The sequence below is a fragment of the Rhinopithecus roxellana genome, chromosome 21 (assembly GCF_007565055.1).
Source record: "Rhinopithecus roxellana isolate Shanxi Qingling chromosome 21, ASM756505v1, whole genome shotgun sequence".
Lineage (NCBI taxonomy): Eukaryota > Metazoa > Chordata > Mammalia > Primates > Cercopithecidae > Rhinopithecus > Rhinopithecus roxellana.
Window position 1 is genome coordinate 48906271 of NC_044569.1, and position 22232 is coordinate 48928502.

Genomic DNA, 22232 nt, shown 5'->3' on the forward strand with positions numbered 1-22232 from the left:
GCCTCACAGCCTATCCTAAGGCCTTCATGGGAAAACCCCCACATAAGTCACTGAATGGAGAAAAGCTTTCACATCTTTGAGTCGTTTTTATTTCTAACAATGAGAAGTGCGTGTTAACAGTGACATTACCACATAGAAATATAAGATGTTATTCAATGAAAACAGGCCGTGAGGGGACTCTGCAGCCCCACCCAGCCCCTCTCTTCTCTCTGAGTACGCGTGAAGTTTTCTAAACTTTGAGGCCATCTAAGAACTAGGACTTTCATCTCCTTTATTATGGGTGAGTTTCATTTCTTCTTCACATAGCACCACTGTCCTCTCATGATTGCCCTCATGTGGTTCTTTTTTTAAGGACCAGCAGCGTGTTGAGCTCTGTGCCTCACACCCAGAAGGGTTTCATGGAGCCTAAGGGAATCAAATTTAAGGACGAATCATTAGGGTGGCCGGAACTCTGATGTCACTTTTCAAACTAACTTTGCACACAGTCAGACCCAGGCTTTAAACCTGACTCCACTCCAGCAGGCTGCACGACCTTGCACCGGGCACTGAGCCTCTCTGAGCTCCAATTTACCTTCTCTTCGTGGGGTTGACACTGGCCTCAGCGGGACATTTGGTGACTGACCAGGATGCCATGGGAGCTTCAGACAGGCATGGTGTGTGGGGAGCGTGGGTTGGTGGGAGCTACTTGTTGCCCCCATCGTGCTACAAATGCTGATTTTTCACAGAAAAGAACATCATCTTGTTGGTACCTCTAAGACACCTGATTCCATGATGAAGACTTCCCTCTAAGCACCCACATACCTGAGAACCCCATGTCAGGCTGGAATCAACACAGTGTGTGAGGAGGCTCCCAAACTCTCCAGGCCCTAGGAGACACCCCCACCAGCAGTTAGGGAACACCCAGAAGCACTGTGCAGGGAAGGTGGGGGACAAGGGGACTTCAGGAGTGAACGAGGAGGGAATAGAAAGCTGGGGACGTTAGGTGTCAGCTGAGAGGAGGGAAAGAATAAATAAAGATAAAGCTGGGGCCTCATTGAGCTCTGGCTCATGCTAGCAAGTGCTGGAAATAGAGCCACATCTTGAGCTGATCAAACTTTGTCAGCCAGACTGACCCAAAGAGCCCAGTTAAAGAAGTTGTCCCCTTTATTGCAGTCATGAACAATGTCATCAGCAGACACTGAGACTTCCAGCCTGCGCTGATGATGGCAGAGAGCCTGAAGGAAACACTGATGGTCTGAAAAGGCTCGGGTTTCATTGAACTAGAGTAGTTTTGGAAAGGGGACTGCAGTGTGGGGGTGCAGGGCGTGGGGAGATCTTAGTGCTGGAGCTTGGCGCCTATTTATATAACAGTCTGGTAGCCACGAAGTGGGGAGTTGCTGATCACTGAAGCCATAGCAGACAGGGGCTGTGCTGTCTGATGTGTCGAAGTTACATCAATGGCCAGAACAACCTCCATTTTAGGAATTCTTACACACTTTTTCAAGATGTAACTCTTGCCACAAAGTCTTTGCAGCTTTGCTCTGCTCCTCTCTGATCATTCTGGAACTCTGAAGACCCAGCACTTAGATGTTTTTCGTTGGTTTTCTTAAATTTATTTTTTAAATTTAATTTTTTGGTTTAATTATTTTTGGAGACAGGGTATCACTGTTTGGCCCAGGCTGGAAAGGACTGACATGATTCTAGCTCACTGAAGCCTCAAACTCCTGGGCTCAAGCACTCCTCCCATCTCAGCCTCTCGAGCAGCTACAGACGTGCACCGTCACATCTGGCTAATTGTTAAATTTTTTGTAAAGATAGGGTCTTGTTAGGTTGCTCAGGCTGGTCTTTAACTCCTGGGTTCAAGTGATCCTCCTTCCTTGTCTTCTCAAAGTGCTGGAATTACAGACGTGAGCTACTATACCTGGTCCAGATGCTTTTAGTTTTAATCACTGTAAATGTTACTTTAAAATTCTTGTTATTGTGTGTGTGTCCGTGTGTGTGTCTGTGTTGTGGCTCTGTTGTGTCTGTGGGTGTGTCTGTGGGTGTGTCTGTGTGTGCATGTCTGTGTGCATGTCTGGGTGTGTCTACATGTGAGTGTGTGTCTGTTTTGTGTTGTGTGTGTGTACGTATCTATGTGTTGTATGTGTGGTGTGTGTATGTGCATATCTGTGTGTCTGTATGTGCATGTCTGGTTGTGTGTGTGTCTGGTGTGTGTGTGTCTCTGTGTATGCATGTCTGGGTGTGTTGTCTGTGTTGTGTGTGTTATGGGTGTGGATGTGTGTGTTTTGTATGTGTTGTGTTTGTATTGTGTGTGTGAGTCTGTGGTGTGTGTGTGTGCGTGTCCGTGTGTGTATCTGTGTGTGCATGTCTGTGTGTGTGTCTGTATGAATGTGTGTGTGAGTGTGTGGTGGGTGTGGGTGTGGGTATGCACATCCTGCTCCTCCCCTTTCCTAAATATATTTTAAATCCACCCAGCTAGCATCATCCTAATTCAGGCCTGTTTCCCGCTTCCCTGGACCAGGCTCCTGCCCCTGCCTGCTGCACCATGCCCTCCAGTTCTCCCCGCTGTGATGGGAGCAGCCACTGCACAGTGCCATTCTCATGCCGCAGCCTTCAGGCCCTTCAGAGGTTTCTGGGACCTTATGTGCAGCTCCCGAGTCTGACCTCTGCTCCCCAGTGTGTGCTCTTCCCCCATCTCTTCCTTAGCTTCCAGTGTGTTGTGCCTCCTGCCTCACACCCAGGCCTTCCCCATGCGGGGCCCTCCAGGGGAGCGTCACCTCCCCTTCATCTGGCTGCCACCTCCTCCCTTCTGGCTCCTTGTCCTTCCCTGCCTTGCTGCCCTGCTATTATTGATTTTTTGTTACTGCTGCTGCTGTTTCTGTCTCTATCCTCTATGAAGATTTACTTTCCGTGAGAACAGGAGCTAGGTTTGGCCACTGCGCCTCCATATCTCTAGGCCCTGGCCCACACAGTGCCTGCCTGGTACCTGGCAGCAGAGAGTCAGTAGAATGAAGAATGAGTGAATGCACAAATGAATGGACTCCCATAAGAAGGACTAAATTAGATAATACACACGAAGCATCTACAGTGTGTCTGGGACATAGTTGGCCCTCAATACATGGTTGATTGCTTCACTGATTCATTCACTCATCTGTTTATTAAGTGCCTGGCTAATATCCCTGGGGACGCAGCAGCTGACAAAACAGATAAAAACCTCTCTGCCCTATGGGCCATGCCTTCCAATGTAATATAATAAGTGCGGCTATGGATGCATGTGGGGAAGTGTGTGGTTTCCTCTCTTTCTCTATTGCAGCCCCCTCTCTCTCTCTCAGCCTTCCACCATACTCCTCCTCCCAGGACCCTGTCCCCTTTCTCCCCACCCAACCTGGGACAAGGGTCACCAAGCTGCGGCTACTCCAGCCAGCAATGCCTTGGCAAAGGAGCGGCCCAGGGGCCTTGGGTAGACTCTAGCCGCTCCTCAAGCTGCTGAAAGTGGAATCACTTCCTCTGCCCTGGCTGGAATTAATAGGTCAGGAGTAAAAGTGGAAAATCAAAAGCCCAAATCCCAGTGATGTGCTAAAACGCAAGCGCCGCTGAGCTGCGCGACTTCTTACATAGCAGAGGACTGGAGTTTGCAGACCAGGGCACCTGCGAGGTGTTTGTAGAGCCAGGCCTAGGCCTTTTCCCAGCCTCCATGAGGAGCAGCCTCGGGCTCCCTCTGCAAAGCTGAAGCCACTGCTCCTGCCTCTAAGGAGGAAGAGACTGAGGCCAAGCTATGGCCGAGCAAGCTGGCCACCCCAGACCCCTGCTCCTCCAGAGTAGCCCCCCTCCACTGGTGGCACACACCTACCCCTTCACGTCAGGGCTCAGGATTGTGAGGGGAAGGTCCTCACCTCCAGAATGACGGAACCCTAAGGACAGTGCCTCTCAAGAGCCAGTCCCCAGCGTCACACTCTGGGGAATATCAGCCTGAGCCCTGTCTGCCTCCCAGGCAGGGTCCATGTCTCAGCTGGGATATTTCTCATCATACCGTAACCAAGGGTGGGGTCCCTAGCAGGGAACTATCAGCCCAACTGACATTAGCCAACCAGGACCCATTGTGCTATTTGCTCTCCCCATCGGTAATTCACATTTTCTCAGGAGCCATTTGACAGCTGAAATATTTTAAAGCCCCAGATCTCTCAGGCCCTGTGACCAGTTGCCAGGGGTGGGTGAGCTTCCCGCGCACCACAGCACCACCTGCAAACTCCCACCGCTTTTGCTTGTGCATGGAACTGTGGGATTATAAAATCATCTTATTTTCATTGCAGAAATTTCCAGAATTGAAATTCAAATATGTGGAAGAGGAGCAGCCTGAGGAGTTTTTTATCCCCTACGTCTGGTCTCTTGTCTACAACTCAGCAGTCGGCCTGTACTGGAACCCGCAGGACATCCAGCTGTTCACCATGGATTCCGACTGAGAGCAGGATGTGCTCCCACCCGGACCCCTCCAGCCAAGCAGCCCTTCAAGTTCTTTTATTTCTGGGTAACAGAAGTAGACAGACAGATTACTTGGTGTATCTTCTGTTAAAGAGGATTGCACAAGTGTGTTTTCCTCACACACTTTGATTTGGAGAATTGGTGCCAGTTGGCAATAGATCACTCAGCGTAGATAGTAGTGCAAAAAGGGGAGGAAATACACAACAATAATAAATGTAAAAACCTGCTATTCAACATGCAGTTTTCTTTCGAAGCCAAAAACCTAGAGCTTCCCCAAGATTCTGATGCCCTAGGCACATCACACTGCAACAGTGCAGAGTATTCAACCATGTACACTATTCAGCAGTGCACACTATTCAGCAGTGTACACTATTCAGCAGTGCACACTATTCAACAGTGTATACTGTTCAACAGTGCACACTATTCAGCAGTGCACACTATTCAACAGTATACACTGTTCAACGGTGCACACTGTTCAGCAGTGCACACTATTCAACTATACACTATTCAACAGTGCACACTATTCAGCAGTGCACACTATTCAACAGTATACACTGTTCAACGGTGCACACTATTCAGCGGTGCACACTATTCAACAGTGCATACTATTCAACAGTGTACACTATTCAACAGTGCACACTATTCAGCAGTGTACACTTTTTTTTGCATGTTCAAGGTATTTGTTTTGGTCTTACGTGTGTGTGTGTGTGTGTGAGAGAGAGATTCCTTTAACATTAAGGAGCATCAATGAGAAAAGATGACGAGGCAGGAATTAATAAAGAAATGAAGTCGTGTGTGTGTTTGGTTGCCTCTCAGAGGGCCCATAATTTCATAAACACCATGCCTGGACAATTTGATATTAATCTTTAACACCTCTGCATCTTTCCTTAAAAAGGAGTATGGGCTGGATGCAGTGGCTGTCATTTGTAATCCCAGCACTTTGGGAGGTTGAATCAGCAGAATCGCTTGAGCCCAGGAATCTGAGACCAGCCTGGACAACATAGTGAGATCCCATCTCTACAAAAAACTTAAAAATTAGCCAGGCATGGTGGCACATTTATGTAGTCCTAGCTACTCAGGAAGCTAAGGTGGGAGGATTGCCTGAGCCCAGGAGTTCAAGGCTGCAGTGAGCTAAGAAGGTGCCACTACACTCCAGCCTGAGCCACAGAGCAAGACCCTGTCTCTAAAAAACAAAAAAAAAAAAAAAAAAAGAAAAGAAAATGGCTACCTCTCATAAAGCCCAGATTAACTTTTCTGTGAATATGGTCTGTGAAGTGTTGCTGGAATTAAATTAGAGTCTAGCACAAATTAAGTTAATCTACTCTGTATTAATCATTAGGAAAAAGAAAACCTTCATTTGAAAAGTCTTTTTCCTTCACACACACTAATAGAAAAAGGAGAGTAATTTGTTCATACTGTATTCCACGTGGGATGAAAAGCATGTTTTGCTCTTTGTTTCTGGTTTTTTAAAAACCCTTCTGGGCTGGTGTGATCCGCATGTTGGTGCCTGAGCTGGAGGAAGGAGCTTCTCGGAAGGAAACAGCCACTGGGGCTGCACTAAGGGCCAGTTGGGACTTTCCTTTCCAGTCACACTCTGTGTCCTCACAGGCCCCTTCACAGTCTAGATAAGGAGCCTAGTTTTATTCTGAAAGAAAAAGTATTTGCTCTTCAACATAGAAAGCACATAAGCCCAGACGAGACTGAGCACACTGTTCGAATCCACTGCCAGCTCATCTGTGTCAGGGCTGGCTTCTCCTGTCCCGTGTCCCAGGGCTGCAGGCCTGTGTCATTCAGGTCCATCACATCTTCTGAGGGCCTTGGAGGAACCATTCTCAGTCACCCCAAGCTCTGTAAAAGGTCAAAACCCTGCCAGCATCTTAGTGCACCACTGTGTGGGCTCCACATGGGAAGGCCTGGCCAAGCGGCGCTCTCAGAGGCTGTTGAGGTAGGGCAGGCAGCTTCCTTTTCCTCGTTTGGAAGGAATGAAACAGTCTCCCTGAGGCTGAGGGACTCATGGAGGGCCCATCCCTGGTAAGGTCCCAGAGGCAAGTGCAGCTTGCCGCCCGTCCCCAAGGGGCTTGTTCTGTCAGGCCTCCTCCGGTCACTGCTGGAGTGGAGCCTCTGACTCCTGTGTTCACCTCAGAGCGCATGTACAAGGCATCCAGGCTAGAGGTAAGGCTCAGCAACAGCTTCTACTAATACTTAGTCAGCTTTGCAGAGGAGCCAGTCTGAAGGAGGAGGAGCAGCACTCTCAGCCAGCAGGGGGAGTGATGATTATCATTTCAGGTAGCAAGGGTATGTATTTCCTATGTGGGGAAATAATTTGCAACTTTAATTTGTTTCCACAGCATTTTGATTGGCTTCCTTTTCCTTTAAACCAAAAAATGTTTAAATGTTTAAGGGTCATGTGGAGCAGCTGAGCTTCTGACAGGACCACAGAACTGTCCACTGAGTCTGAGGGCTGGGCAGTGCCACAGGACAGTCCCTGGGCTGCAGGACTGTCAGTGCTTGTCGTGGGAGGAAATGAGGCCCTTCAGAAACCCAGTCATCTTGACATAGGGTACACTCCCAAGGAAGGCCTGATTGGGGAATCATACAGCCTCTCCTCCAGGCCTCCGGGCTCACTGAGGTGCCCCCAGAACCCTGATTGCCCTCCCCTCTTTCTCTCTTCTCATTCATCACACAGTAGAAGCACTCACTGGCTAAAAGCTCAGCTGGGGCACCAGCCTCCAAGGAGGCCTGCAAGTGATGCTCCCAATGCTGGCTCCCCCTCAGGAGGGAGGCCCCACCACATGCCATCACTGCCTCAGCTCTACAAAGTCACCAGAGGCTTCTTCCTTATTTTTGTGAAAGATTTATTATATGGCAATAAATCTGAATGATAAACTTTCATTATACTTGCATTAATTTTGAGTATTAGTTTGCTTAGAAATTTTTACACAAAGTAAAAATGTGTAATGATGCAACATAGGATCATCATGTGTTCAGATGGAAATTAACATCTGATTTTACCCAAGATCAGAGGCTGTTACTGCATTGTGTCATTTTATCAACAAAGACTTCTGCCACAATATTTACTTTTAAAAGAATGTGTCCCTTTCAGTAGCATCTTCCCTATCAAGAGTTCAAGGCACTTTGCAGAAAAGCTTCAGAATTCTAACTCTAGTTCCCACAGTCACCCATTGAGGCTGGTGTCATACAATCTATGAACGACAACCTTGCAGCAGGACTGCCACCATTCAGCAGTGCAGACAACACAGCTCAAGGACAAAGACAGAGAAAGGAAAGAAGAAAAGGTCCCTGAAGGTGAAGCATAGAAAGTACACTGCACACACATTTCTCTCTGGAAGGAAAGCACAGGAGCTGGGGAGGAGACGATGGGAAGTGGAAAGGACACAGGACCAGCATCAGAACACTCAGCAACTTCTTAAGAGCTTGCTAAGGTACATCCAAGAGAAATGTTTAGTGGGGAAAACTTTTAAGCACTAAACTTGTTAATATATCATACTTTAAGCAAAATTTCGTCCTTTAGATTCCGGGGAACCAGGGTTTTGCATTGGGTGGTAGAGCTCTCCGCAGAACTGAGTCACTCTGCGTTTTTTTTGCAGAGCCATAAATTAGTTTCGGCACTTGCTGATACTTCATAGGCTGGAGTTTGCAAGGTCAACCCTTTGGGTCTCTTAATTCTCTCCTAGGCGCTATCCCTGCAATATCAGTAGTTGCCACTTGATTTTAGGGACTGATCCTTAGGCCTTCTGACTCCAAATTCAGAACTGTTCCAGTGTCCTACATCACCTCCTGGAGTCAAAGAGGTCAGAGTTTCTATTCAGTGATGAAGAGCCAAACTAGCTATGCATATGAAGAACTAAAGTAGATTATAGCACACGATCCACAGCAAATAATGCATATTTATTTTGTATGAATTATATTAAAACATAAAATTTAATCTCATTAGGGTATAGCTATTCAGAGGTCCCATCCAAAGCAAGGGAACTCACCAGTAGTCCCAAGACCCTTGGTCAGGTCATACTCCAATCCCTAATCTGACTTCACAAGGCTATCTAAATGTCAGCTGCTCAGACACAGCCTCTGGCATTAGCAAAATCCCCTAGAGGAAAAGCAGCCCCATAGAGCTGGACAAGTAATGCTTAACTATCTTGTTGGCTCTGGGATCCTTCAAGCAAATTTTTAAAATATTTTTACCAGATTTCCAAATTGTCCTTAGCTGGAGGGTTGGTCCTCCACTACTGTCATTGGACTATCACTCATGGGTACTGCAGTTCAACTTCTAAACCACCTCAGTACCTGAATGTGGTCGGAGGTGAATCTGGTCGAAGGCACCAGATTACTGATGCCTTCAGGTGCCCAGCTGAAGCAAATGCAAATTCTGTGGAGGAAGTGAGCATAACCCAAGCCCTCAAATTATTTCTGCATTGTTGCCATAAGAAATACCCAGGTATGGGAGAAGACCAGACAACATTAATTACTTGAATTAAAACCATTAGAGGAAAACATAGACAATAGAAATATCCAAAAGGACTCCAGATACATTAGTCACAGAATTTAAAACAGCTATGCTTACTGTGTTCAAAAAAATGAGACGCATGGTCAAGAATTTCAGCAGAGAGTTAGAAACTGTAAAAGGTCCATTGGAAATTCTATAACTAAAGTAGTGTAATGAGAAGAATAGTGAACAGGTCTAAGAGCAGATTAGAAATAACTGAAAAGAGAATGAGTAAGATGAAAACTCGGGGTTGAGGGGTGGGAGCAGGAATTACATAGTAAAAAAAAAAAAAAAAAAAAAAAAACAGAATATAGAGGATAGAGGGTAAGAGACTTAAAGGATACAGTGAGCATGTCTGACCTAAGTGTAGTTGGCATCTCAAAAGAGGAGAAGAAAGGGATATTTAAATAAATAGCTGAGAACTTTTCCAAAACTCATGAAAGATACCATACCAAAAATTCAAGAATCCCTCCCACAAAAACTTGAAGTGGGATAAATAAAAACAATCCACACCTAGAAACATCATAGTAAAACTGTTGACGACCAAAGAAAAATAGTATTTTACACCTGCTGGAATGGGAGGAGGGAATATAACCATTAAAGGAGCAATAATATTAGACTGACAGCTCCTTCTCAGCAGAAACAATGGAAGATAGTTAAATACTGCCTTTTCTGGTTCTGAAAGAAAATGACTGCCAACCTAAAAATTTCTAATCTGGGAAAATATCCTGCAAAAATGAAGAGGATATGAAGACATTTTTAGAGAAACAGCTAGAAGAATTAATCAGCACGTCTCCCCTAAAGGAAAATTTAATAGGTGTTTTACAGGCAGAAGGAAAATAATCCCAAACATAAGGACAGAGCCCTAGGAAGGATTGAAGAGCAATGAAAATGACACATAAGTATTGACTACATATAATTAATTATGTGTTATGGAGCTTTAAATATATAGAGAAATAAAATGCATGAAAATAAAGGGATTTATGTGGGAATTTTAAGTGTTCTAAGACACTTGGCATCATCCAAGAAGAGAATAAAAATCCATTTAATATTAGTCTTTGACAAGTCATGTTTGCCTGATAATATTTGAAATATCAATAAACGTGTATAGCTTTCCACATAAGAGAATTGGAATAATCATTTCAGTGGACAGATTTAAGAATTGCAAAAGAGTTTGAGAAAGAAGAAAAAGCAAAACAGGTGGAACAAATAGAAAGCAAGCTATTTATGATTAATCCTTATTACACTAAATGTAAATGGACTAATGCTCAAATGTTGGCAAATATTGTCAGCCTTGTTTTAAAAACAACTATATGCTATTTACAAGAGACACTTTTAAAACATGAATTTAGAAATTTTGAAAGAAAAAGATGGAGAAATACATACCCAGCAAACAGTAACCATGAGGAAACTGGTGTAGATATATTTAAGTAAACTTTAAGGCAATAATTTTTTTAAGAAATGAAAGGGTCAATTCAATTACTAGAAAGATAATCTAAATTTATATGCACTTAAAACATAAACTCAAAATATGTAAAAGAAAATTTGATAGGAAATTTAGGCAAATATGCAACCAGAGTGATATTTCAACGTGCATATTTTGTTAATAGGTAGAAAAAAAGCTAGCATACAAAAATCAAGTTATAGAAGATTTAAGCAATGAAATGAGCAAACCAAATGGATGTGTGTAGGACACCAAACTCAGTAACATACTTATCGAATACAAATGGCACACACTTCAAAATACTGGGCTATAAAAGTTTCAACAGACTAGGCGCAGTGGCTCACATCTGTAATACCAGCACTTTGCGAGGCCAAGTCAGGAGAATCACTTGAGCCCAGGAGTTTGAGACTGGTTTGGGCAACATAGTGAGGCCCCACGTTTACAAAAAATAAAAAAATTAGATGGCCATGGTGGCATGTGTCTGTAGCGCCAGCTACTTGGGAAGATGAGGCAGGAGAATCACTTGCGCCCAGGAGGTCGAGGCTGCAGTGAGCTATAATTGCACTACTGCACTCCAGCCTGAGTGACAGCAAGACCCTTTCTCAGAAAAACAAAAAAGTCTCAACAAACATGAAAATACTTCAAATGAAATACGTCCTCTGACCAGAATAGAATCAAGACAACTTATTTACAAAAAGGTAATTTTATAATCCTCATATTTTTAGAAATAGATTTCTAAGTAACCCAGCTGTCAAAAAAAAATCTTAATGGAAATTTGAAATATTTTGAACTGATCATGAAAATACTACATATCAAAACTAATGGAGAAAAAAACTTGTGGGGTGCAACTAAAACCATGCTTCAGAAGATGTCTTTTAATTTGATTTTAAATTTAGAGAGTACGTGTTCAGGTTTGTTACAAGAGTATATTGGTGATGCTGAGGCTTCTAATGATCCTGTCACCCAGATAGTGAACATAGTGCCCAACAGAAAGGTTTTCAGCACTTGCTTCCCTCTCTCCTTCCCTTCCTCACTCCTTTCAGAGTCCCTAGTGTCTATTGTTCCCATATATGTATCTTTAAATGTTTATGTTAGAAAAGAAGAAAGGTTAAAAATCAATTAAGCAATTACCTCAAAAATTTTAAAAACCGCAAATGAAACCCAAAAATAAGCCAAATTACTGATAACACAGATATACAATAAAGGGAAGCAAAGTCAAAAGTTGGTTATTTAAAAGGGTTTAAAAGGATTAAGAGGATTCATCGGCTGGGCACGGTGGCTCACACCTATAGTCCCAGCGCTTCGGGAGGCTGAAGTGGGCAGATCACCTGAGGTCAGGAGTTCAAGACCAGCCTGGTCAACATGGTGAAACCCTGTCTCTACTAAAAATACAAAAATTAGCTGGGTGTGGCAGCGGACATCTGTGGTCCCAGCTACACCAGAGGCTGAGGCAAGAGAATTGCTTGAACCTGAGAGGTGGAGGTTTCAGTGGGCAGAGATTGCGCCACTGCATTCCAGCCTAGGCGACAGAGCAAGACTCCATCTCAAAATAAATAAATAAAAGGATTCATAACCCCTTAAAAGACTGATCAAAGAAGGAAGGAGAAAGGGCAGGAGAGAGGAACAGCCAATATCAGAAAGGAAAACACACACACACACACACACACACACACACACACACACACACACATTAGCTGAGCATGCTGGTGTGTGCCTGTAGTCCCAGCTACTGGAGTGGCTAAGGTAGGAGGATTACCTGAGCCCAGGAGGTAGAGGCTGCAGTGAGCTGTGGTCATGGCATCACGCTCCAGCCTGGGCAACGGAGTGAGAGACCTTGTCTCAAAAATATGTATACATATTTAAGAGAATATTATGAATACCAATAAATTTTAAATCTAGACGAAGTGATCTTCATTGCAGTGATAGGTGTATACATATGTCTAATCAAATTGTACACTTTATTACATATGTGTAGTTTTTATATATTAACTATTCCTCATTAGTTGTTTTTAGATTTTGCATAAAATGAACAAACTATTAAAAAAAAAAAACCTCTCCAAAACTGACATGAAAAGATCCTGAACATTGGAATCATCCTATATGTAGTGCATAAATTGAGTCCATAATTACAATCTGCCACAGGAAATTTACAGACCAAGATGGCTTTGGTAGTGAATTTAACCAAACATTTAAGAGCGAAATAATGCCAATTTTAGACAAACTCTCCCAGAAAATAGAAAAACCTTCTAATTTGTTTTATGAAACCAGCTTAACCTTAGATATGAAGAATCTGCCAAGAACAATACAAGAAAGGAAAATTACAGGCCAGTCCTCATGGTACAGATGCAAAAGGTCTAAACAAATGTTAGCAAATAGAAACCCCCAATCTACAAATACAATGTGTAAAAATAAATCATGATCAAATTGGATTTGTCATTCACAAATCAATTAGAGTTATTCATATAAACAGAATACAGAAGGAAAAGTAAATGATCTAAATAAATGCAGGGGAAAATGTGATAAAATTCAGCAATCTTGAGTGATAGAAATGCTTAGCAAACTAGGAAAAATGGAATCTATCTTAATCTTACAAATATTATTTTAAAACTACAGCAGGCCGGGCACGGTGGCTCAAGCCTGTAATCCCAGCACTTTGGGAGGCCGAGACGGGCGGATCACGGGGTCAGGAGATCGAGACCACCCTGGCTAACACGGTGAAACGCTGTCTCTACTAAAAAATACAAAAAACCAGCCAGGCGAGGTGGCGGGCACCTGTAGTCCCAGCTACTCAGGAGGCTGAGGCAGGAGAATGGCGTAAACCCGGGAGGCGGAGCTTGCAGTGAGCTGAGATCCGGCCACTGCACTCCAGCCTGGGCGACAGAGCAAGACTCCGTCTCAAAAAATAATAATAATAATAAATAAAACTACAGCAAACACATCATACTTAAAATATCAAAAGCTTTCATTCTGAGATCAGAAGCAAAAAAAGGATGTCTTATCACTTCTATTCAAAATGTCATTAGGTAATGCTATGCATGCCTATTTAGGGGGGAGTGTACTGGTACCTTAAATCACTTTGAAATGCATCATGAAAAGGGAAAAAAGGATGGCTTGATGGATAGTAAACTTGGTAAAATCTAGAATGGTAGAATCCAGATGGTGGGTATACAAATGTACACTGTGCGATAGTCAATTTTGCTATATGTTGAGGAAACTATTACCTGAGTTCCTGACCTAGTACGGCAAGATTTCCTTTTAAATTAGTTGGGTAGGGTCAGAAGAAAATTAACTATCATTTTTTGTAAATGACATGATTGAGGATATAGATAATTTAAAATAATTTGCCAATAAACTAGTAAAATTAAAGTTTCTGGATACAAGGTTATAGGCAAAAATAACTTGTATTTCTGATGCTAGCAATAAACAATTAGTGAAATTTTAAAAATGAACCATTTACAATAGCATTCTTTAAAACATTAAATACTCAGAGATCAATCTAAAATAAAGTGTGATTGAAACTAAAGATCTAAATAAGGGTTCCCTAAATAAGGGACCATTCCAGGATCATTAGATTCATGAGTTGGAAGGCTCAGTATTAGAGTTGGTTCCCTCAGAATTGATCTGTGGATTCAATGCAACCTCAGTCCAAATCCCAGTATGATGGAGGAATGGGAAAACTTGACAAATTGATTCTAAAATCTACATGGAAATGCAAAACATCCAGAATTGCACAGAAAAGCTTGAAAAAGAAGAAAGTCCATACTTACATTGCTGGATGTCTACAACTTACAGATGTACTTTAATTAAAACCTATAGGCCAGGTGCAGTGGCTCACACCTGTAATCCCAGCACTTGAGAGGCTGAGGTGGGAGGATTGCTTGAGACCAGCCTGGGCAACATGGTGAAACTCTGTCTCTACAGAAAATTTTAAAAATTAGCCAGGTGTAGTGCACACCTGTAATCCCAGCAGCTGGGGAGGCCAAGGAAGGAAGATAGCTTGAGCCCAGAGGCAGAGGTTTCAGTGAGCTGAGATTACACCACTGGACTCCAACCTAGGTGACAGAGCGAAATCCTATCTCAAAACAAAACGAAACAAAGACTTACAGATTTACTCTCTGGGCTCTGGGCCCCCAGCTCTGAGCCAAGGCCATGGAGAGATACTTAAATGTAAAGCCCTCATGGCCACCCTGGACTTTGGGGAAGCAACTCCACTCTTCACCCTACTCTGGCATTCACTGGCCGCGTGGCCTTGGCAAGTCCCCCACACTTCCTGACGTCACCATCTTCCTTGTGAAATGGGATGTTTACATGAGACACTGTGTAAGGGGGTGACATCCTCATGACATTACCGTTTACGTTTCCATCTTCTCACATGCCTGTACTCATCAGGGCCTCAGCCCCACCTGTGATAGAGGAACGACAAAGAAAGAGGCTGAGAAGTCACACCACACCCCACATCTCATCATTCTCCCACACCCCACCACTGTCCTCGAAATCCTTATTTTTTCAGAACATTGAGGAGCCCCTTGCACCCAGCTCCCACCGTGTGGATGGGGACATGGATTGCTTCCTTGAAAATGTTGCTATTGCAGCTGACAGAGTGGGTTCACTGTCCCTGAAGGGGGCCCAGGAAAAGCTTGTCAGAGAAGAGACCTCCTTCCTGGCCTCTAGGGTCCTTCACTGCACTCGGGGAGATGAGGCAGATTAGCACGTGAGCCAGGGATGTAACTCAGCCAAACTATCACGGAGGCATTGGGGGTGGGCGCCCATCCGTGGTCATCTTCCATGACTCCAGAGCCTGAGTTCCAGTTCCAAGTGCCAGCTGTGAGAGCTCAGGCTGACACGTTCTCTTGGGGGCTCAGTCTCTACATCTTCCTATACCCAAGTGTGAGGGAACAAGGTTAGAGTCATCGAAAACAGGCCATTTGCTTCTTTGGGCAGGGTTCCTAGAGGGTTAGGGTGCTCGCCAGTGGAGAGGTGGTGACCTAAGCAATAGTTCTCAAAGTGGGATCCGGAGACCTGGGGGTCCCTAAGGTGCTTTCTTTATCATCATCATCATCATCATCATCATCATCATCATGTTATTTACCTTTTCTCTTTCATTCTTTCATGAGTGTTTGGTGGAGTTTTCCAGAAGCTGCATGTGTGTGATATTGCAACAGATTGAATGTGGAACTGATATGAGAATCCAGCTGTCTTCTATTAAGGCAGACACTAGAGATTTGCAAAAATGCAAAACGATGCCACTCTTCACAAATCTTTTTTTCTTTTGAAACATAGTATTCTTCATAAAAGTTATTTATGTTAGCTTGTCATGGGTTTAGTATTGTTATTCTTCAGTGAGTTAATATTTTTACATTTCTGTTTAATTTTTTATTAAATATGGACAGATCTAACACACATAAACAAAAGCTTTTAGGAGTCCTCAGTTTTTAAGAACGCAAAGTTGTGCCAATCCCAGAGACTTTGAGAACCACTGATCCAAGGATGATTTCTAGAGGGATGGCTCTGGTCTCTGCTTCTCAGCCCAGCCCTGTTCAACAGTTTTATCACTGTGTGGAGGAAGATAGAGAAAGAATGTTCTCCACATTTGTAAGTGATGAGGTGACAGGGCTACTCAATACAGCACATGATAGAGAGGATCCAGAGAGAGGAACGGGCTGAGTCCCAGGGATGAGATGTGGCGGGAACCATTGTGGAGCTCAACCTTTGCGTCTGGTGGTTTGGATTTAGAAAAACAAGTCTCACTCAGTGGCTTCACTCAGGAAAGTATTTAGGAGTTCCAGTTGTGTGTAGTGGCTGCCAAAAATGATGATGTGATTATTCCTCATTAGTAGACATAACGGGTGTCCAGGACAGGGTGGTCACCATGCTGATGACAAATTCAGCTTTTGTCTATCTATAAATGCCTTTCTTTTGTCTTCATTTTTGAAGATGTTTTCAAAATTCTAGGTTGGCGTCTTGCTCTATACAGGCTCAGCTTAGCCAGTGACAAGAGGAATTACTGGCAAATTTGGGGCTCCTTCCTCTCTAGCATCTTGTCCCTCTTCTTCCAGCCACACTGGCTACCCCAACCTGCACCCTCTGACTTGCAAGCCCAGGAAGACCATGACTTTGCTTGGGCTCTAGGCCGTGGGAAATGCAGGCGAAGGACGATGTTACTTAATGATGTCTCTCTTTCCCTATCCAACATCCATGCACAGCTGCCTTCCCCTGCAGAGAGCACCACACACCCTCCCCAAATAACAGAAACCCGAAGAAAGTTCCATCTTGTGACTGCACCAGCCTCATGTCTGGCTGTGACTTTCCTTCCTACATACAGGAGGCAACAGTTTGACCTAACCTTTTTCCACTGCATAACAAGAAACACCAGCTTTTTACCCATACTGAGTGAATTCCCACCATCTACCACCAACCATCTCCCGTAAGTGCATTTTAGGTGATGTTATTTGCAGTAAACATGTAATCTACTTGAGCTGATTTGGGGGGAAAAGGGTTTATTTCTGAATATTAGATAGCTGCCCAATTCCAGGGTGAGCCAGGGACCTAAGCTTGGATGGTACCCAGCCAGGGGAAACTCCCAACTGCTCCCCAGTACTGAGAGGCAACGTGGCTGCTGCCCTGCCCAACACTCGGTGTCCTGCCATGCAGCTAGAGACCAGTAATGAGACTCTGCCCACGATGGCCCTGGAGAAGCCAAGGGCCACACTTCGCCCACATGCCCACCCACTTGCCGTGCCCAATGCTCACTCCACTTTCCAAGTCCCAGCTGGGTAGCCCTTCTTGAAGAAAGCTGGGCTGCATGCAGAACTCCAGCCTCAGAAGTGCCTGGAGAATGAAGGCTTTTGCTTTCCAGCCTCTGCTGTCTGTAGAACCCTGTCTATGTGGGAAGACTGTGTCTTGAAAGACAGACCCTGATGTCTGCACTTCAGCTTATGCTATGGTTTGAGGCTTAAGTGAAATAGCATTCAAAGAATGGAGAATGTGGCTGGACCTATAATTCCAGCACATTGGAAGGCCAAGACAGAAGGGTCACTTGAAGTCAGGAGTTTGAGACCAGGTTGGACAACATAGTGAGACCTTGTCTCTACATTAAAAAAAAAAAAAAAATTAGCCGCATATGGTGGTGTGTGCTTGTGGTGCCAGCTGCTCAAGAGGCTGGGATGGGAGGATTCCTTAAGCCCAGGAGGTCAAGGCTGCAGTGAGCTATGACTGTGCCATTGTATTCCAGCCTGGATGACAGAGCAAGACTCTATTTTTTTTTTTAATGGAGAATGTATCTTCTCAGGGAGCAGGGATTTATGTGTGATTTCTGCACATCCACATCCCACACCTTGTAATCTACCTGATTACAAGAAATAATAGTTGAATAATGGGAGCATTTAGCACTATGTCTAGAAATGGTAAGCCCTCAGGAAACTAGAGCTGGTGTCATCTCACAGGTTAGGAAGCCCCAGCGAGGGTGAAGGCACCAGCTCAGTGCCATCCTAAGGTCCTCTGCTGTGTCCCTGTGTACTTGACACCCTCTGGCTGGCTTCCCTCATACTCACAAGAGGGCTGCCACAGCTCCTGGTGTTACATCAAAGCATGATCTCATCTGGAGTACAGCTCAGGAGTGGGGCTCCTCTCTCAGAGGCCCCTTCACATATCCGTGCCCAGGCCTGTTTCCCACACCCATTCCTAAACCATTATTGGCAAGGAGAGGAGTCCCCATCATGGCCCCCAACCAAATCAGGGTCGGGGGCCAGCCTACTTAGCTGCAGAGAGGAGAGTGAGTCCCAGGATATTAATCAGGCTCTGATATGTGGGATGTCTGTCCCCTTCAGGTCTCATGTTGACATGTGATCCCCAGTGGTGGAGGTAGGGCCTGGTGGCAGGTATTGGGTCATGGGGGTGGATCCCTCATGGATGGCTTAGTGCCATTCCCTTGGGGATGAGTGAGTTGTTGCTCAGTTAGATCTGATCATTTAAGAGTCTGGGGCCTCCCCCTTGGCTCTCTTGCTCCCTCTCTCACCATGTGATACACTGGCTCCCCCTACGCCTTCAGCCATGACTATAAGCTTCCTTTGGCCTCACCAGAAGCTGAGCCGATGCTGGTGCCATGCTTCCTGTACAGCCTGCAAAACCATGAGTCAATCAAACCTCTACAAATTACCCAGCCTCAGGCCTCCTTTATAGCAACATGAAACAGACTAACACAGACTCCTTCAGGAAGAAGGACGGGGAAGGCAGGGATGGGCAGGTGACCAGCCATAGTTTCCCCAGGGGCAGAGGAGAAGGTCATAGCCAGGTTTGTAGTGAGAACCTGCATCCAGAGCCCTCCCAAGTCCTGGCTGTCAGCCCTTCAGTCAGATGAAGCTGCTCCGGGGCCAAGGGACAGTTCCCAGGACAAAGGCCAGTTCTGCCCATGGTTGGCCAGGAGGCATGGAGAACAGACATGCCCATAGCCCTTCATGGCCTCCCCAGCCAGTCCTCAGCACCCCTATACACACACAGAGAGAGAGAGAGAGAGAGAGACCCAGCCAGTCCTCAGCACCCCTATACACACACACAGAGAGAGAGAGAGAGAGAGAGAGAGAGAGAGAGAGACTGCATGATGGAAGGCGACTTCTCCCTCTCACAGTCTGCTTAATAGGAAACAGGGTTTAGTGGAATAACTGATGGCAACCTGAGCCCTCAAACTGGAAACATCTGTCCTTGCCATAGCTCACCCTCCCCAACCCAGCCCCAGCCCAGCTCCTGAAGGGGCCCACCCGCCTGGCCTGGGGAACTCAAAAACCTTCCAGGGATAACAGTGGAGTCCCCAGCCTGGGAGGAGTCTGCAGGCTCCCAGCTCTGGACCCCAGCGCCTCATGGGCTCCTAGCCTCGTGCTACCCCCACCCTGGGCCATGAGGAGACTCAGGGCTGATGGTCCCAAGGAAGCCCTGGGCTAGATTTTATCTACCCACCCCACTGGGGGCCAGGGCTGGGCAGAGAGATGTCTCAGGGGAGGGATGTAGCCTTAGCCCCCCAAGACCCTCACTCGTCCTCCTGCCTCTTGCTCTGTCTGGACCACCCTTTCTGTCCTATCTCCCGGGTCAGGCACTGTCCCCCTTCAAGGCCAGACTCGGCAGTTGTCCTGACAGCCAGCCCAGCTGCTCAGATGCCCCTCCCTGGGCCCACAGTGTCCCGGTCGGGACCCTGACTCCATGATGTAGGAAGCCACTCAGGGCAGCGTCATGCCATGTGCTTCACACAGGAGCCCCATCGCCAAGCTGGCATCTGTAAGGTCCCCAGGAACATCCGGACAGGAGAGGTGACCAGATGCACCTGAGACCAAGAAGCCATGGCACAGGGTTGGGGCCACAGTGGGTTCCAAAAAACGGAAGCTGATAACCCACACACTTGGCTCCCTCCTGGCCACTACTGCTGGGGCAGAGACCAGGGTGCTCCCCCCGCCCCCGCCCCACTGGAGAGAACCTGGCCCTGGAGCAGCTGCCTGGCTACCGAGGGGCACCTGTGTGCCTGGGCTGACACTGGACTCTCTGAGCCTCAGCTTCCCCATCTGTACCTGGAATGCCAAGCCTGTAGAAGCAGGACTGTGGTACACAAGATGACAGATGCAAAGTGCCTGGGAAGCGGGGGATGGAGAGATGGCAGGGGCTCAGTGGTGGCGGCTGTCACTGCAGGCTGCCAGCAATGTTGGTCCCGACCTGAATTCACCTGGATGACAACCTCATGGAGGGAATTTCCCCGAGTGTGTGTGGAAGAGATGCAAAGGCCAGGCAAGGGGGCGGAGCAGCACCTTAGCCCCAAGAGCTCTGCCCAGAGCCTGGCATGGGGGGCCTTGTGGTGGGGCTATCTGTCTTTTGGGTGAGGGTAGAGGAAGCAGAAGAAACTGCCTGGGGCCAGAGCCTGGGTCTTAGCCACCTCTGAAGAGGACTCACCTCACTGACCAGTTTAAATCCCACCTCCTCCAGGAAGCTGTCCTGGATCAGCCCAGCCCCAGTGTCCTTCCTTCTCGGGCTCCCAAAGCTCAACTACAGTCCTGCCATTCCCATTCCCTGCCAAGGGCACAGGACAAGCAAAACAGCAGCGTCAGCGATGAGGAGCTGGCCCTTCCTGTGCCCTGGTCTCCAGTCTGCATAATGGGGATGACATTCTTCCCTACAGACCTCAGACGGCCATGAAAGCCAGAGGGGAGGGTGACCTGCCCAGAGGCCAGGAGGAGGCTTCCACTTGGCAGAGGGACTCAGTTGTTGGTTGAGGGACATAGGGGCTGAAGAATCTGTTGTCATTGGGAGAGGCTGGTGCCAGGGTGTGTGGAGAGGGGGCACTCAGAGGTGAGTCCTGCTCAGGGTCAGTCCCACCCAGCCACTGGCTGCACCAGTACAAGCCCCACCAGGATGGAGCTGGCAGAGCAGGGGGTGTCCAGGGCAGAGAGACATCCTCCAACCAACCACCCTCCATCCCACAGAGAGTAGGAAGCCCCAGCTCAGCCTCCTCCTGGGCCTAGAGACCAGGAGAGCAGATGTAGTGAGGCGGCCATCTCAAAATGCGCATCTTCAAAGCGGGGCTGCTTTCCATGTCCTTCGGGCAATTTTAGAACAAGTTTGTAAAACTGGGATGTTAATGGATGACAGTCACGCAGGCGTCTGTGTTTGGGCACCTTCGGTGGCTGTTGCCGATACAGCCTCTTGGGAGGTGGGGTGGGGGGGCATTTCTTAAAGGACCTCCAGATTTCCTTTTAGGTTCTCTGCATGTGGCAAAGGACTGAACCTTCAGGAATTGGGGGAGGGGCTACAGAGTCAGCTGGTGAGGGAGTTGGGGGTGGAAGGCACAGTCTCATCCGAAACCGCCCTTCACACACCCTTTCTCTTGGCTCCAGGTGGAATCCGGGTGTATTCACGCGCTGAGGCCTGCCTGGCTCTTGGAGCAGCTGCCCTTAGTTGGGGGCTTGCAGATGGCGACCTTCCCGCCACTGCCTCGCATTGTTGCCCCTGGTTTGTGTCTTGTCTGTGCCCTAATCTCCTCTTCTTTTAAGGACATCTGTCATGTCGGATCAGGGCCCACCGATATGACCTCACTTTAACTTCACTAACTGCCTTTAAAAACCCCATCTCCGGGCCAGGCACAGTGGCTCATGCCTGTAACCCCATTGCTTTGGGAGACTGAGGCCAGGAGTTTGAGACTAGCCTGGGGGACATGGCGAAACCCCATCTCTACAAAAAAAATACAAAAATTAGCCAGGCATGGTGGCACACACCCATCATCCCAGCTACCACAGAGGCTGAGGCAGGAGGATCTCTTGAGCCCAGGAGGTGGAGGCTGAGGAGAGTCGTGATCATGCCACTGCACTCCAGCCTGGGGGACAGAGCGAGGCCCTGTCTCAAAAACAGCAACAACAACAAAAACCCATCTCCAACACAATCCCATTCTGAGGTGCCAGGGGTTAGGCCTTCAATGGAGTAATTGGGGGAACATAATTCAGCCACAACACCAGACACTTCCCATTACTTTGGTCTGACCCTCAGTGCTTCCACGTCTAACCACACTTCCCTGCCTTCCTCTTCTGTCAGGGGCCCTCCCCACGCCACATTCCCTGCCCAACATACGCCCACCCACACACGGGATGGGGGGTCCGAGAGCAGCTCCTTTGCCATCCCCGCCAGCCTGAGCTTTCTGCTCACCTAGCAGAGCTGCCCACCCCCGAAGCAGAAACGTGGGGTCCACCACTTCCCGGCAGCTCTCTCCCCGTGAAATCTGATTCTGCCTCCTCCTGGGGATGAAGGCCACGGGGTCCCCCACCAGCCCTCCAGGCTGGCCTGATTTGCACAGCACCTCCC

The 22232-nt window shown here is 46.8% G+C and overlaps 1 protein-coding gene and 1 long non-coding RNA gene across 4 annotated transcripts in view; one reads left to right on the plus strand and one right to left on the minus strand.

Annotated features, from left to right (window-relative positions):
* Window positions 1-4692, plus strand: part of DYM (dymeclin) — a 427792-nt gene extending 423100 nt beyond the window's left edge. For all 3 annotated transcript variants that reach the window (XM_030925872.1, XM_030925870.1, XM_030925871.1), the window contains one exon: window positions 4290-4692. In XM_030925872.1, coding sequence (XP_030781732.1) covers window positions 4290-4439 — 150 coding nt within the window. In that variant the 3' untranslated portion in view covers window positions 4440-4692. The remainder of the gene's footprint in view (window positions 1-4289) is intronic.
* Window positions 67-22096, minus strand: LOC115895483. Its single transcript, XR_004055674.1, has 4 exons — window positions 22008-22096; window positions 20334-20450; window positions 8764-8845; window positions 67-405 (listed from the first exon to the last, which is right to left on the minus strand). It is a non-coding gene; the product is annotated as an uncharacterized LOC115895483 (long non-coding RNA).
* Window positions 22097-22232: the final 136 nt, after the last annotated feature.